The sequence below is a fragment of the Periplaneta americana genome, chromosome 11, assembly GCF_040183065.1.
Source record: "Periplaneta americana isolate PAMFEO1 chromosome 11, P.americana_PAMFEO1_priV1, whole genome shotgun sequence".
NCBI classification, from domain to species: Eukaryota; Metazoa; Arthropoda; class Insecta; order Blattodea; family Blattidae; genus Periplaneta; species Periplaneta americana.
Window position 1 is genome coordinate 180,243,271 of NC_091127.1, and position 16,182 is coordinate 180,259,452.

A 16,182-nucleotide genomic window follows, 5' to 3' on the forward strand; every position below is an offset into this window, starting at 1 on the left:
CGGCTGCTTACACTGCCTGCTCAATCAGTCTTGAAAAATATTATTTTGCCACTAGGTGGCAGGTACTGCCCACCGCTATCAAGGTCCGTCGATAAGTCAGATCTCCGCACGCCGCCATATTTGTGCCATCTATTCGGTTTGTTTACATTGGATTGTGGAAGAAATTTGTGTTAAGATTTATATATTTCATAAAATAAATTTTCAAAATGCCTGGATCTGCAGCCCCAAATTGCTCAAGACATTCCAATAAAGGTTTTAGATTGTTTGTCTTTCTAATGCTTATACATTGGTGGAATGGGATGAGAGGACCTGACTAAGAGCTGTTCGATGTTCGACAGCGACATCTGGCGACCGTGACCGGTATTAACATTATCAGTATTTATGCAAAGTGCCCTATTTATTTATTTATTTATTTATTTATTTATTTATTTATTTATTTATTTATTTATTTATTTATTTATTTATTTATTTACCAGAGCTTCCTCAAATTAGAGGCTGCCATTAGACAAAGTATACGAAACAAAAAAAAAGAAAAAAACAGATGATGAAAGATAATAGTAAAAAATGACAAAGAAGTAAACAAACAAACGATGGCAGTTCACAGAATAAGAAAGTTACAAACAAGTAAAGAAGCAATGAAAGCTAATAAGAAAAAGAAAAATGATAGTGGTGCGTCAGTTTTTTCAGTACACTGAATTAGAGTCCATAAAGGTGGTTCCGTAAGAGTTTGACTGACTCGCTAATTGTGAGGAGAACCAGTAACTAGACAAGGGCTTAGGAAAACGATGGCGCAGGGTGTCCGGATCCTTCCGCACGACTTAATATGTAATAATATTAATACTGAACTTAAAACTTTATTTTATTCTAAGCGATACTACATCCAAACACATCCAAGGCCTGTTTTATTATGTTCAGCATTGCCAGAAAGTAACCACCATGTACAAAAAGGCTCATTCGAAGTGTAATAAATTATGCGTTCACTAAAAAAAATCCTCCCCCCCCCCCCCGAAAAGAAATGTTGCAAACAGATAATTTACCCCATATCTTTGGAAATATTCAGTTACAGTTCAGTGTGTTTTACGAGATATTGTATTCTGATCCTTTCCACTTCTTGTTGCTCTAATGCCATGATGACAGATAAGTTACACTTAAAATGACAAGAAATTAGCTTAATTAAGATCTTAATAGGAAAATGTTACACCATTTTAAATATATTATAATTAATATTATATTTAGGAAACAAAGTTTTATATCTCCTACAAAAAATCTTGTTTAGAAAACAGCATTGAACGAAACGTATTTTAACTCGAATATTTCTTACTTCCAATATATTTTAAAGAAAAAATCATATAATTAATAAACAATCACATGCACTGTAATTACTTTTAAGATTTAAAATTAAAAATATTATAATTCACTCTGCACACTTAACACAGCCAAAACAACGGCAGTTACTTGCTGCGTTCTAGCGTCGAATCTGGACAACAATGCTCCACGCGAAACTCAGTGCTAAGAAAGAGGAACAAGCAGGCAGTTACGCAGCCATAAGATACGATCCAGCAGGCAGTGGTCTCAACTCTTATATTCAATTTATTATCGAGGAATTCTTGCGTGTGCTCGATTACACTAACCTCTAGCGTTTGAAAGAGGAACTAAACGCCGACGGAGCGCATGAACACAGAAAAACAGAACAGGAAAATTAGCTGTGTCCATTCTATACAGGGTGTTTAAAAAATACGGGGCATAATTTCAGGTATGTATTTCCCACATGTAGACAATCAAAATAGTTCATTACAACATGTGTCCGGAAATGCTTCATTTCCGAGTTATGGCCTTCACAACATTGAAATTCACCGGAACGTTTTTCTTTCCGCAGGTCGTTGTCATTACAGAAGACGTTCAAAATGTCCACCTCCTGCTTGAATACAGACCTCACATCGATGTCTCATTGACCTGCGAACACGATCCCAAACTCCAGGAGTATTGCGTATGTCCTCAGAACGTGCCACAATTCGATTCCAAAGGCATTCCAAATCAGGCACCGGAGACGAATAAACCAATGATTTTAAATGACCCCACAAGTAGAAATCGAGAGGGTTCAGATCAGGTGAGCGTGGAGGCCAAGCAATTGGGCCACCTCTACCTATCCATCCATCAGGAAACCTTCGATCCAAGTACCGGCGAGCCGTACAACTGAAGTGTGCAGGAGCGCTATCATGCAAGAAGTGAATGTGTTGACGATTGATCAATGGAGTGTCTTCTAAAACATGAGGTACGGTGTTTTCCAGTAAGTTTGTGTACGCCTGCCCCGTAAGTCTGTTTACAAGTACATGGGGTCCAACTAATCGATCACCAATGATACCGGCCCACATGTTGAGGGAGAACCGCACCTGGTGATGAGATGGAATAGTTGCACGTGGGTTTTCATACTCCCATACATGCTGATTGTGGAAATTTTTTATGACGTCTCGTGTGAACTGTGCTTCATCTGTAAATAATACTAAGGCAGGAAAGTTCGGATTTACACCACACTGCTGCAAGAACCACTGACAGAACCTAACTCGTGCAGGGTAATCTGCTGGTGACAGGGCCTGTACATGTTGCAAATGATAAGGATACAATTGATACTCTTTCAACAGTCTCCAGACAGTCGTATGAGGAACATTGACTTGCAACGCTACCCTTCGTGTGCTGATAGAAGGAGTCATGTTCACAGCCTCCAGAATCTCCTCCTGTACTTCTGGAGTTGTAGATCTTGGTCGTCCCCTTCCCAAATCAGGAGAGTTCAATTTTCCATACTCGCACAGACGGTAATGGAGACGTAAAAATGTCTTCCGATCTGGACATTGTCGCTGTGGGTACCTCTCCTGGTACAAACGACGAGCCAGCGCAGCATTGCCGTCCGCCTTACCGTACATGAAGTGTATCTCTGCCAGCTCTTGATTTGAATACATGTCGCACAGTCTAACGCGTACACAACACTGAATGTAACCTTCGCCTCGGAATGAACTGTCAGAGTGCCCTCTTAATGTCTCCTTTGACGGCAACGACCTGCGGAAAGAAAAACGTTCCGGTGAATTTCAATGTTGTGAAGGCCATAACTCGGAAATGAAGCATTTCCGGACACATGTTGTAATGAACTATTTTGATTGTCTACATGTGGGAAATACATACCTGAAATTATGCCCCGTATTTTTTAAACATCCTGTATAATCCCTATTCACTGATTCTTACGCTTACACTTAATATTCATACTTTTCTTCTAAATTGAAGCATCACCGGTATTGCTGCGTATGATTTTTTCTCACATTTTGATGTCCCGTTATCACATAAAATAATAGTTTTCTACTTTAGTCTGCGGTTTCATACGTTTAAGTTCGCGTGTCTGCCAAACGAATCAGACAGCCAATGTTGGTCATACATACAAGAATAACTATTTTGCCATCAAAATGTTCACTAAAGTTTAGATGCCTTGTTCCGCTATAAGTCTTTTATCATCAAATAGGCATTGGTGTATGTAGTAACGAATGAAGTTTTAAAGTTGCTATGGGGACGTAATATCGAACCTTTTGTCAACAAATAAAGGAAAATAGTTACAAATGATTGATTGATGGTAATTATTATATTATTTTCTTTACAATTTTGTGCTCTAATGTATAGTGATTTTTTTTTCAGTATTAGCAATTAAAAAATAACATTGTTTTACGACTGTAGGTTCTATCGCGTATAAGTTCTTTTTTATAACACTATAAAACTCTTTCCTGTATGCTTCCATTTTAGAAGAAATATTAACAACATAGAAAATCGATGTCACTGTTCTTCCTTGCGAAACGAAACTTCTGCTACAGGTATCAATTCAAACGTAAGTGTGTTATGTTATTAAATTTAGGCTACATATTAAATAAAATTGCTCTCAGAAATGGTCAGTCAAGATTTACTTTAAATTCTGATAGTCTGGCAGACTTGAACAGTGTTTAAATCCGCAGATTGTGAATTATTTGGGAAGATGGCAGTGTCATAATTCAGTGCGAAAATTTGGTCGATTGACCAGCCGTTCATTTAACATCAATTCAACCTGACATAATACAGCAGTAATTATACAAAACTTTAATAGGTATACATTACTTCGCAACAACTTTTCACCATGTAAAATGTCATGAAATCACTTGTAACTTATAAAATGAAAGACGCTATTTTTGTTCATTCGTTATACTAGGTACATTATATTCACCATTACCGAAAACGAAATCATAGAATCGTTACAGAAAACGTGTGTGTAATATATTTTGTCACGCCATCTTGATAAATTTTTAAAAGCCTGAACCGGTTCTGAAACCACTTATAACCATAGGTAAAAAGTTCGTATCAAAACAGTAGATTTCAGTTGAGTACAGCGAGGAGTATAGATGTCACCCGCGCTTCGCTCTGCTCCCACTCGCTAGACGCAGTTCACATAAACAACGCATAGTATGATTCTGTGAAGCTGTGTACAGTCATTATTATTATTATTATTATTATTATTATCATCATCATCATCATCATCATCATCATCATCATCATCATCATCGGTGTAACAATACACGATTCATATTTAACGATGCTGAAGACGTACAGCTTTAATACACTTTTGGTTTTCAGATGTCTAATAATTCATATTGTGTTTATTAGCATGTCCAATATTCGGAAACGTTGCTTAATCAGGAAATGACATTTTTTTCTAAAAAAAAGCTGTTTTTTTCCCGAGACAAGACGATAATATTTCTCCTGAATTCACCTACTATTAAAACATGTTAACTTCAACATCAAACTGCGACAAATGCTAAATGCATGGAAAGTACACCATGTATCAAAGCGATGGACTCAATTTCAAAACCCTATACCTCGCAGTTGCAATAAGTTATAATGACACAACAAATTGCAAATAGTTTAGTGAATCGCCAAGTTTTAATGATTAATATGCAATAAGCAAATAAGCATAAAAATATGCCAAATAGGAATTCTAAATAAATTGTTACAATAAAATTAATATAAGCATATTAAGGTAGGTTTATGTATTAAGACAATTCTTACATTTTTCAAGATGAACATTCTATAATTGAATAGCCGCTCAGAACAAGGTTGTAACCAGCAAATACGAAATTCTTCAAAAATGGGGAAAAGCACATTGTACTGTACATACTTTAATTTTTTAGAGCAAGGTTGACAATCAGACATATGTGCTGATTTTAATACGAGTACAAGCATTATACATAGCACATCGTTAGCAACCATTATTCATGAAAAAGTAGGGCCGTGACATCGGTGTATTTGTATTAGTCTGAGGTGAACATACGATGCCCCGGACAGAATGTAGTCGACGTGTTTCAAGTTCAGGCAGCGGAGGCGAATTTGACACACGCCTAAATAAGCACGTTCCGTGTTTTGTATACGATTATTGCGTATTATAAAATCAAGACAATACAATTATTGTATAATAAGGGTTAATATCGGAAAGGTCTAAAATGGTGGTGAGGTTGAGAATAATTGTTGGAAATCATACTTAAATTGTCACAAATATGGTAAAACATAAGTCTGAAAAGATGTTTTCTTTAATGTTTAGAGTTCTGCATTACAGTTTTAGAATGCCGAAAACGTATATGGCGTACAATTTTACTTTTTCTATATTTAATTGTTACATTAATTTATTTACCGCATCAGTTTCGTAACTTACTTTTCTTGCATGTTGTTCGCTTAGTTTCGGTTCCTGCTGCAATAAACAACAACATTCATTTTCAAATTTTCAAATGAAAATGACCGCCGAGTGTCGGATAGTACAACCATGTATGCGGGAAAACTGCGTTCAACATCGGCTGAAACCAAGGTCGCATATCTAAAATATTTCATATTATCAATTTCATTTCTACATCACACAGTAATACAAAAAAACAGTGGTTCCAATTCATTATGCAAAATTGCAAAAATTTTATCAGATGATAAGTGCGATTGTTATAAACTTGATGTAGAAATGAAATTGATGATGTGAAATATTTTACATATGCGTCCTTGATTTCAGCCAATGTTGAACGCAGTTTTTTCGCATACAAGGTTATACTATCCAACACTCGGCTGTCATTTTCATTTGAAACTTTGAAAATGAATGTTGTTGTTGTTTATTGCAGTAGGAACCGAAACCAGCGAACAACGTGCAAGAAAAGTAAGGTACGGAATAGATGTATAAATAAATTAATGTAACAGTTAAATATACAGAAAGCAAAATTGTACGCCATATACGTTTTCGGCATTCTAAAACTGTAATGCAAAACTCTAAATAAGCTTATTAACCCTGCATTACTCAGGTGGGGTGTGGTAAACCCCAGTGCGTATATTTCAACGAAAATCTAAGAGATGGAGCTAGTGTGTACTCTGTGCATCTGTATACTTTTCAATCACATCCAGAAGAGTTCACTTAAGAAATTGTTTAAGTGAACTAAGAATAGTATATTTAATTGCGTTTATCTGATTTCTGAAACTTGCGGAAAAATATATTAGTTATTTAAAATGGGGTTTGTGAAACCCCACCTGAGCAATGGTGAGAATATTTATAACATGAGTAACGCAGGGTTAAAGAAAACATCTTTTCAGATTTATGTTTTACCACATTTGACCGAGTCACAGCGGTATAACTTTTTCATCTAAAATGGAGGAAATGCCATTTACATATGTGCTGGCCTATCACAGTACAACAGCGTCCCTCAGCGGCACATGAGGGAAAGGTCGGTGGATCTAAATAACATCTATTTAGTCCTCCCGGCTAGGTCCGAAGGACCCGTTGACCAGCGACAGGTGCGGTCCCCCTTGCATAATGGGGGTTTAAGTCGGGTGATGCAACTGCCACATTGTAAAAACTGGTGCCCGTTAAGAAAACAGTTACATGAAAGCCACAAAGCCTAAATTTAATTTCTCATATTCCTCAATAAAACGCTTGATCACTACAAAATTTTCTCATTCATACCTACAAGAAATAGAAACAACTGCTAAAGACAAAAAATGGATTACACTACTTTCCAACCCAGATATAATCCCCCAGAGACCAAGGAAAACAGCAGTTGCAGCCTTCAGACTATTGACAAATCATGACTGTCTAGCAAGTCATCTCTACAGAATAGGTATCTCAGCTTCACCAATATGTGTCCTGTGTAACGATCCAGCAGAAATGAATGAAGATCACTTGAAGACCTGTGAAGCATTAAGATCAGAAGAAACTACAGTTCAAAAGTATTGGAAAGCACGACGGCTAATGGCTTCATTGCCAGATGCAAGGCACTAGACAACAACAACATTTGTGACAATTTAAGTATTATTTCCAACAATTATTCTCAACCTCACCAGCATTTAAAAACCTTTCCGATATTAACCCTTATATACAATGATTGTATTATCTTGATTTTATAACACGCAGTAATCGTGTAAACAACACGGAACGTGCTTGCTTAGGCGTGTGTCAAATTCGCTTCCGCTGCCTGTACTTGAAACACCGACTGCATTATGACCGGCGTCTAAGACTAATACAAATACTGTATACCGATGTGACGGTCCTACTTATGAGAAATGAGGGTTACAACCTTGTTCTGGGCGGCTATTCGGTTGTCACTGAAGAATGCTTTATACAGCGAAGATGTTTCTTTATATGTATACAACGAGACGTTGCTGTTATCCACACGTTACGTAGTCTGGAAGAGCAAATTTTCCTCGAAAAAGAAAAAGCCGTAAACCTTTCTTTCATAAACAGCAGAGGACACGTTTATTTTTACTCACTAGAAACGTTAATCTCGATTCAATGACAATTCCTGTATAACTGCAGTCAGTAAATTTAGCACCTATTGTTGCATTGGGAGACACATCTAGCATTGGTCATTAGAAACTCTATGACGTTCCGTTTCAAGCGATATGCATGTTATTCACGGACGACTCGTGATTGCAAGGATAGAAGGCTTTGAAATTGGGCCCATCGTTTTGATACACGGTGTATAACAATAAATATCGCCATGCTAATTCTACTTATGTTAGGTTTCATTGAAAACAGATGTTACCAGAATATGTTATTGTACAGCAAGAGTTAAATATATTTAGGTTTTAGATACTCATTCTTTATGTTTGGTATAATTTGATTCCAGGTTTTTCATGTACAATGGCAACAGTTGGTATAAATGGTTTTGGTCGAATTGGTCGTTTAGTATTGAGAGCTTCACTCACCGATAATAAGGGAATTTCGGTAAGTGTATGAAACAAATTTCCAAGCTCTGTAGTTTTATTTAGTATCAGAGTGAGGTTCACTTACAGTCAATGCCATTAAGAAATTATTTGTGACTCATCATGTTTATCAATTGCAAGTGTTCGCTGACAAGCAAACATTCTGAGGGTGGCAGATCAAAAAGTTAATTTTCTTTCTTCAACCATGTTAATAATGTCAAAAGAAGTGTTTATACAAATTTTGGCCATTCGACCGCTAGTACGAGGCCGTCCAGAAAGTGATTTTCCCTGGAGCCGTTTATAGAAATAAACACAATTGCATGGAAAGATTGATTGAAACAGATATAGCAATTGTTGCGCTATTTGTCAACATGCTCCCCACTGGAATTGAGACAGTCATACCACGGGATCAATTTTTGTATCCTAGTGTCGCAGAAGTCAGCCGCCTGGGATCAGAACCAGCGTTTGACAGCCGTCTGCACCCCTCTGTCGTTCCCAGGATATGACAAATGTCTCACTTAATAATACTTTTATTGCTGCCAAATAGCCATATGAAGTGTAGAGGAATACATTACATTTCTTAACTTAAATTACATACTTTGTATAGTCACTTATTTAGTTCATCTATTACAGAGTTCCAGGTGATAGCGTTCACATATATGTCCATACAATTTACACTCACATGTGGTTGGTTCATGATATGCTGTGTTGTTACAGATTATATTGTGGAAACCATGCACTGCCATTCTTGTAAACACGTGTCTCATCTCAAAATTGGCCATTGTCCATGTTCGGAATGTCTCAATTCCGGTGGGGAGTATGTTGAAAAATAGCTCAACAATTTCCAATTCCAATGTCTGTTCCAATAATTTTTTCCAATGAAATGGTGTGTTCTTTCTGTTATCGGCTCCTGGCGAACTTATTTCTTTACGGCCCTCATAATTGCGGTCGAGTTGCCAAAATTTGTATAAACACTTCCTGTGATATTATTAACATGGTGGAAGAAAAAAAAAATAACTTTTTTTATCTATCCCCATCAGAATGTTTGCTTGTGAGTTGAATATATCAGGGCTCCAAATTCTGCCTTGCAGGAAAACTTCATTGTACACACAGTTATTTAAGATTTATTTAATTAATAATTGAATTACTGATTGGAATAAGGAAGAAAGTCCAATTTTTTCGAAAATAGACTGAGATATACATTTTTTTCTTGAGCCATCCACCCATCGATTAGTGGGAAAAGGAAGAGCCTACCAGCAATAACAATGAAGTAACAGCCCAGTAAAATTTTCAATTATTGAAATAAGGAAGAATGTCCGGACTTTCTTCCTTTTTCGAATCAATATTGTAAGCATCACCACCAGATGTCAGGTAGGAAGTCTGTCTCTCGTTTAAATTGGCTAATATTGCTGTCAGTGTGGTTGTAAGTTCGTTGTCTGTAAATCAATCATAGCAACTTGAGTGAAAGTAATTCTGATAGTGAACAAATACACTGGAGAAGAAAAGGAGTAAGAAATATTGATGAATAATATATGTAAAAGAAAAACCTAAGAAATCTAGACCTTGGGAAAAGAATACGTAACTTCAAAAGGAGGAGTTGTGCCAGCAAAACTGCCTGGTCCATCATGAAGGAAAGATCTGGTATGTTCTATGTGTTATTTGGATATATTTCTACTGCTAAATATTTCTGTGAACATATAATATATGCTGCAGTTTTGTGTTTGTTTTATTGTTGTTGTTCCAGAAGGTGTTTTGAAAATTTTAAAGATGAAGACCAAATGGAAATAATCACTACATTGTACGATGGTAAAACTAAAAAGAGGAAATATGTGTATCTAATGGCACTGATAGAACATTCACCTGTACAAAGACGCCAAAATTAAATCTTTTTTTCTTAATGAAAATACAAAACGATGGCTTTCGCAGAATTGTTAGTTCATAAACGACGAACATCAAAATTTGATAAAATAAAACAACAAGAGGTAATAAAATTACGTGCTGAAAGAAATGACGTAGTCGACCTAGTGTTCGACTTATGCAAAATGTTACCCTTTCTTGTCTTATTGCACAGGAAATGTTCTATTTAAGAAAACTGTGGCTTTTTGTATTTGGAATCCATAACCAGGAAAACAATACAGCACAGTTTTATTGCTACCATGAAGGACAAGCTAATCGAAACCCCATTGAAGTCTACACATTTCTCAATGACTACATAAGTGAACTTGACTCAGTGAAAGAACTACATGTGTTTAGTGATCCTTGTTGCGGACAGAATCGAAATAACACTGTTTTTAGTAGGTTGTTTTACGACGCTTTATCAACAGCTTAGGTTATTTAATATCTGAATGTGATGAAGATGATAATGTCGGTGAAATGAGTCTGGGGTCCAACACCGATAGTTACCCAGTATTTGCTCATGTTGGGTTGAGGGAAAACGCCGGAAAAAACCTCAATCAGGTAACTAGTCCCGACTGGAAATCGAACCCGGGCCACCTGGTTTCGCGGCCAGACGCGCTAACTGTTACTTCACAGTTGTGGACAATAACACTGTTGTACGTTGCCTTATGTATCGAACATGACTGCCAAGTTTCTGATAATTCAGCACTGTTATCCTGTATGAGGTCACTCGTTCCTCCCGTGCAACAGGGATTTCACCGTAATAAAAAGAATGATACAAAAATACAATCTACTCTGTGAAATAATATGTTGAGATGATAGTTAATTCAAGATAAACACAGAATGCTTTTCAAGTCAAGATTATTGGACATCAAGATATCGTTGATGTTAAAGAATGGTGGCCACACTTCTTAAAAAGAATCTTGAATTGCTCTAAATAGTCCCATGAAGTAAAAGTTTTCCCTTGCTAACTGCCGGCATTTGACCTATAAACAGAATACCCCAGGCTATGTCGTTTCTTTGGAATGGATAGATGGATTGAATCGCAAGACATACAGACTTTAAGGGAAGAGGAACACCTCTGCTCCTTGAAATATATGGCATACGACTCCAAAGTTCCTATACATCCCAAGAAGCTGCAAGACGTTAACAAAATAATTAAATATATTCTATCAGAGTATTAGGAGTTTTATAACAACGTTCTTCAGTGGCCCACAAGAAATCCTATCCAGTCTGATGAAGAAGATTATTAGTTAAATTGTTAATTAAAATTATTTTTAATACAACAGCACAATTTATAAAATTCTTAAGATGTTTGACTGAAATTAAATAATATTCATTCTGTGTTAACAATAGAAATTTAACTAACAATAAATAGCAGATTAAACCTGTGTTTAATTGAGTTTCTTTGCAAATTACTCATGAGAATTTTTAATTTATTGGAAAAAGGAAGAATGTCCATCAACTTCAAAAGAGGATTCAAAAATATTTATCGAATGCGCTGAAACGATGCACCATACAGTCCAGAGAACGTAGTTCTACAAGTTTGTAATGCATCACAAAGCTGTAGGAACAATATTGTAAGTGTTAATAAGTTTTTCTTAGTTTTCTCAAAACATAGGTGTATGGACATTCTTCCCTTTTCCAATCAGTGATTCAATTATACAGCCATTCCAGTTATCACGGATGTTACATTTTTACTACTTTCAAACTCTATATATTGAAAATGAAATTACTTTTGTCAACTTTTATTATTAGAATCAATTTAGAAGATCAGTATCATTTTACAGAAAACAAAATTAGTGAATAAAATGTATTATTATTGCAAAGAATAAAGAAAAGTTTCTGTCACGGATTTACAAGATTTGTGAACTCTCTTCACACCTTATTAACAAAAAGTGTAAAACTCAGGTCTCTGTCTCAAGCAAAAAGAAATTAATTCTTACAGTGTTCATGTGAAAGCTATACATCCAATTAGTTCACAAAAACATAATCGGTAAATAGTTTATAGCTGTCTCTCTCATGTCGCGGATATTACATATGTTTCGTCACGGATGTTACAGATGAGTTAATGTCCTTCATTTTTCCAGTTTCAAAACAACTGTGACATTTCTAAGTCAAAATATTGACTTGAACTGTAAGATTGTTATTAACCCAAAGTACTAAAAAGAAAGAATCTATTGTCCAGAGTAAAACGTTCCTTGATCCTGGAGCTCTGGAATTAATAGTGCAGACCAGGGGGATGAAACTGAGAGAGGAGTTTCCGATAGCACGACACTGCACGTCGTTGTTTTGTTGTCCGATCACCAGAAGCGCTAAACGTTTGAATGGAATTTTCTGATTGGATGCTAGTGGGAAACACCGTTGTATACGAGATATATCACACAGAAAGCCACACAGAACAACAAAATAGTCGCCATATTTGTTTTGAAACGAGAGCCTGATGATTATTTTATAAGTCATTTGTATATTTATGTTATTTAATTAAGAAAATAAGTTAGACTGTTATCAGAACAGCTAATACCGCTATTTTATTTATACTTATTCTGTTGAAATTCTTACTTATTATCTTAATTAAATAACATAAACACATAAAAATAATAACATTCATCTTTAAGATTCCTTATAATTTGATCAACAACACCACCAATATCGCGCTCAAATTTTCAAATGTTAAGCTTCAAAGCCAGAATAATAACATTCATCTTTAAGATTCCTTATAATTTGATCAACAACACCACCAATATCGCGCTCAAATTTTCAAATGTTAAGCTTCAAAGCCAGACCACCAGGAGTGCACCATTTTGTTCTCTGCTTCCTTGTCACAACATGCACCGTGACCGTGCACTTCAATTATTTTGTTGTTCTGTGGTGCAGACGGTCAAAATATTTCTTTAACAATACCTCCTTGAAAAACATATATTAACAATTGATCTCTTTATGAGTAAGTGCTGCAAACTTTTGAGCAAATAAACATTACCTACTACCCAGCCAAGACCTTTTTCTTACTTTATCCGTGGCGCTACAGCCCGTGAAGGCCTAGACCGACCAGCCGACTGCTGGTCTCACACCCACATTCCGAAGCAGAGGTGGATGATCATTCAACCAGATGATCCCCCCAGCCGTTATAGCTGGCATTCGCAACCGGATTTCGCTACCTATCGTAGCTCCCCAAGTGCATCACGATGCTGGATGGACACCAGTCCCATACACTGGCCGAAATTTCAAGAGAAAATTTCTTCCCTCATGGGACTCGAACCAGCACGCATTCCGTGACGCGGGTCCTAGGCAGGATGCCTTAGACCACGACGCCACGGCGCGGGACACCCAGCCAAGACCATGTAGCTTTAATGCTCATGAAACTTGTAAAATATTTTCATTTTAAAAATAAAACATTAGAATACTTAATTTCAGAACCTTATCTATGTCTTACACTAATAATAAACAAATATTTCTAAAAAGACATATTCATTGGAATTCTCAGTTTGCCCGGAATGGCTGTACATTCATTCATTTTGAATTCAATTTGTTAACACTCTTAGCATGGTAGTGTGCCGATTGTACTTAGGAAGAGAGTTAAGATTAAATTTTGTCGAATCCGAAAATATATTATTAGTTCTACATTTTCCTAAAACGACAAAATTACGATATAATTATGACAGTAGCCAATGGCAGGAATTGACTTAGTTCTCTGTCATAATAAGCCAATATGTTAACTTACTTAGCTGTTGAGTTAGTTTTAAGACGACGAATATTGTTCATGCTGTTAAACCAGTCGCTATTTAAATAACATTTCAATAATCATATTTTATACTTCATTTTTAATAACTTTCAATCGCTGAGAGCATTAACCGTACAACCACTATTTCTCATCTCATTTGTATGTAATGTATTCATGTGAGTCGCTTTCTCTGCATGCAATGTTTTGGAGTTCTCATTGTGTTGAGGAATTTCTCTGTTGGCGTTCTGTGTACATTTTAGTCTTTTTTCCGTTTTTACGTTCCTTTTCCCACTTTTTTTTTATTAAGTTGAATTTTGTATTCATTCCATTTCGTAATCTAAACTTAACATTTTGTCTAAAACTATTTATTACTTCACCGAACGTAAGAATTTATTTTCCGCTGACTAGATTTTCCTTTTGTATGTTCGATTTGATTTCCAATATTTTCATTACCAACAATCAGTATAGGTGAAGTCATCATCTTAAAATATTGTAATTATGGTTTTCAAGATTATCTATTCCAGTGGTCTTCATATATATATATATATATATATATATGTATATATATATATATATATATATATATATATATATATATATATATATATATATATATATATATATAGTAATAGGAAGCCAAGATAATACTTCACTAGTGAGTGAATAAATTGTAGAGAAACCGCGACATGGCAGACTTTGGTTACGCAGACAGTCTGCTATCGGTGATAAACATCGTAGTGTCTTATTTCGACATTCCAGAAACTATTAATATACAAACAATATTAAGTACAAGCAGTTAAAATATAATTTACTCACCCAAATAAAATTAAGAAAGGAGATGCTGAAACGGTGTGCCTTATTGCTCCAAGCATTTGCTGCACCTGATTAAGAAGTGACACTATTTTTCAGTTGTGAGGTGTGTGGTTTGTTTTTGTAAACTTTTTATTTTAGAGATCCTCAGAGATAAAAATAAATTTAAAAAACTTTACATCTGGGGATCGAAGGTGCCACACTGATAATAGATACTGATAATATCTATCCTCAAATAATGTATGAAGTTTGTCCATAGAATAGTCGGTTGTATGTGCTTTTGCAGATTCCAGTTCGAGAAGGAGCGTGCGTTTGTATTTTTCAAATGAAATACGAGAGCTTTGAATAAATCTACACAGTTTGGTTCTTTTCTATTGCCAAGAAAACCAGCAGTCAGTCATAGCTTTAAACAGTCAAGCAGTACGTTCAAAATCGCTTAACATTATGTTGTAAACCGTATCTTAAAAAAAATCCTACTCTCTGGAATGACAAACACATTTTTCTTCATGTAATTTAGGAAATACTAATCCTAAATATTATAGAGGTACTGTTAGATGTAACAAAGCTCTTCATTAGTCCCAGTTCGATGTGGATAGATGGTAGAATCACTTTACTTGGTCAACCATTGGACGTTTCACATTTGTGTCATCTAATCTAAAATATACTACTCGTTTGGGCCACTCTTATTGGATGTAGTGACTTCTGGTGGTCCTGACTGTTCTAGACACAAAACTACTTTCAAATCATAACGGACAAACAACGTATGTTCCACATATTTAATTTCTTTCAAATGTTTTCACATGTTCTTTTCATGAGCATGAACTAGAAGAATGGATGTAATTTCGTTACCATTACTGGAGAATAAGCTTTAAAGCTCAGTTTTGAAGAGTTTATGATCTTCCTCTATCCGTTTACGTCCTTGCAAATACAAACTGAAATCTTCATCTCATAAAATACCAGTAATTTATTAATAAAACTGCTGTTGTATACTGTAAATGCTCAAACACTTGGCCTGACTGCTAAGATCCAATTGCTGCAGTGTATAGTAGATCCAAAAGTTCTGCCTGCTGTTTTGAAACATTAAGAGCACAGTTGGTTTTATCAAATGCTCTTTCACAAGATTTTATTCTGGGATGTTAATGGATCTGTCTGGCTGTTGTCAGTTGTTTCTAAACCTTTGATTTAAATGGATCAAGTATGGACAAGTCATTTTCGTGCGTTATTGGCTTTAAGGCAGGTGGAATGTCTGGGAAAACAATTAGGAAAAATCAGCAGTTCTGAGGCAAAACTATAGTCAGTAACATAATCTTTGGTTTTCGCCATACCATTGGGTCTGTACATGATAATCACAATTTTAGTACTCGTTCAACATGACAATAAGAAACTTAGTAAATTTGTGGAGGCCACGACTTGTCTTTATCAAGGATAGGACAGTCAAAATGAAGCTTGCAAAGCTTGTATGGTTTTTAAAATAAGGAGTAATATTTTTTCGTTTGTGACTTCTTTGTGAACTTGCCGTAAATACA

The 16,182-nt window shown here is 35.7% G+C and overlaps 1 protein-coding gene across 5 annotated transcripts in view; it reads left to right on the forward strand.

The window, feature by feature from the left end:
- Nucleotides 1-16,182, forward strand: part of LOC138709663 (glyceraldehyde-3-phosphate dehydrogenase-like) — a 141,447-nt gene that overhangs the window by 70,284 nt on the left and 54,981 nt on the right. For 2 of the 5 annotated variants that reach the window (XM_069840601.1, XM_069840605.1), the window contains exons 1-3: nt 3,553-3,613; nt 3,781-3,862; nt 8,154-8,251. The exons of 2 other annotated variants lie outside the window; for them this stretch is intronic. In XM_069840601.1, the coding sequence (XP_069696702.1) occupies nt 3,808-3,862; nt 8,154-8,251 (153 nt within the window). In that variant the 5' untranslated portion in view covers nt 3,553-3,613; nt 3,781-3,807. Of the gene's footprint in view, nt 1-3,552; nt 3,614-3,780; nt 3,863-8,153; nt 8,252-16,182 lie in introns of those variants that run through there. One more of the 5 variants, XM_069840602.1, reaches the window with a different exon arrangement.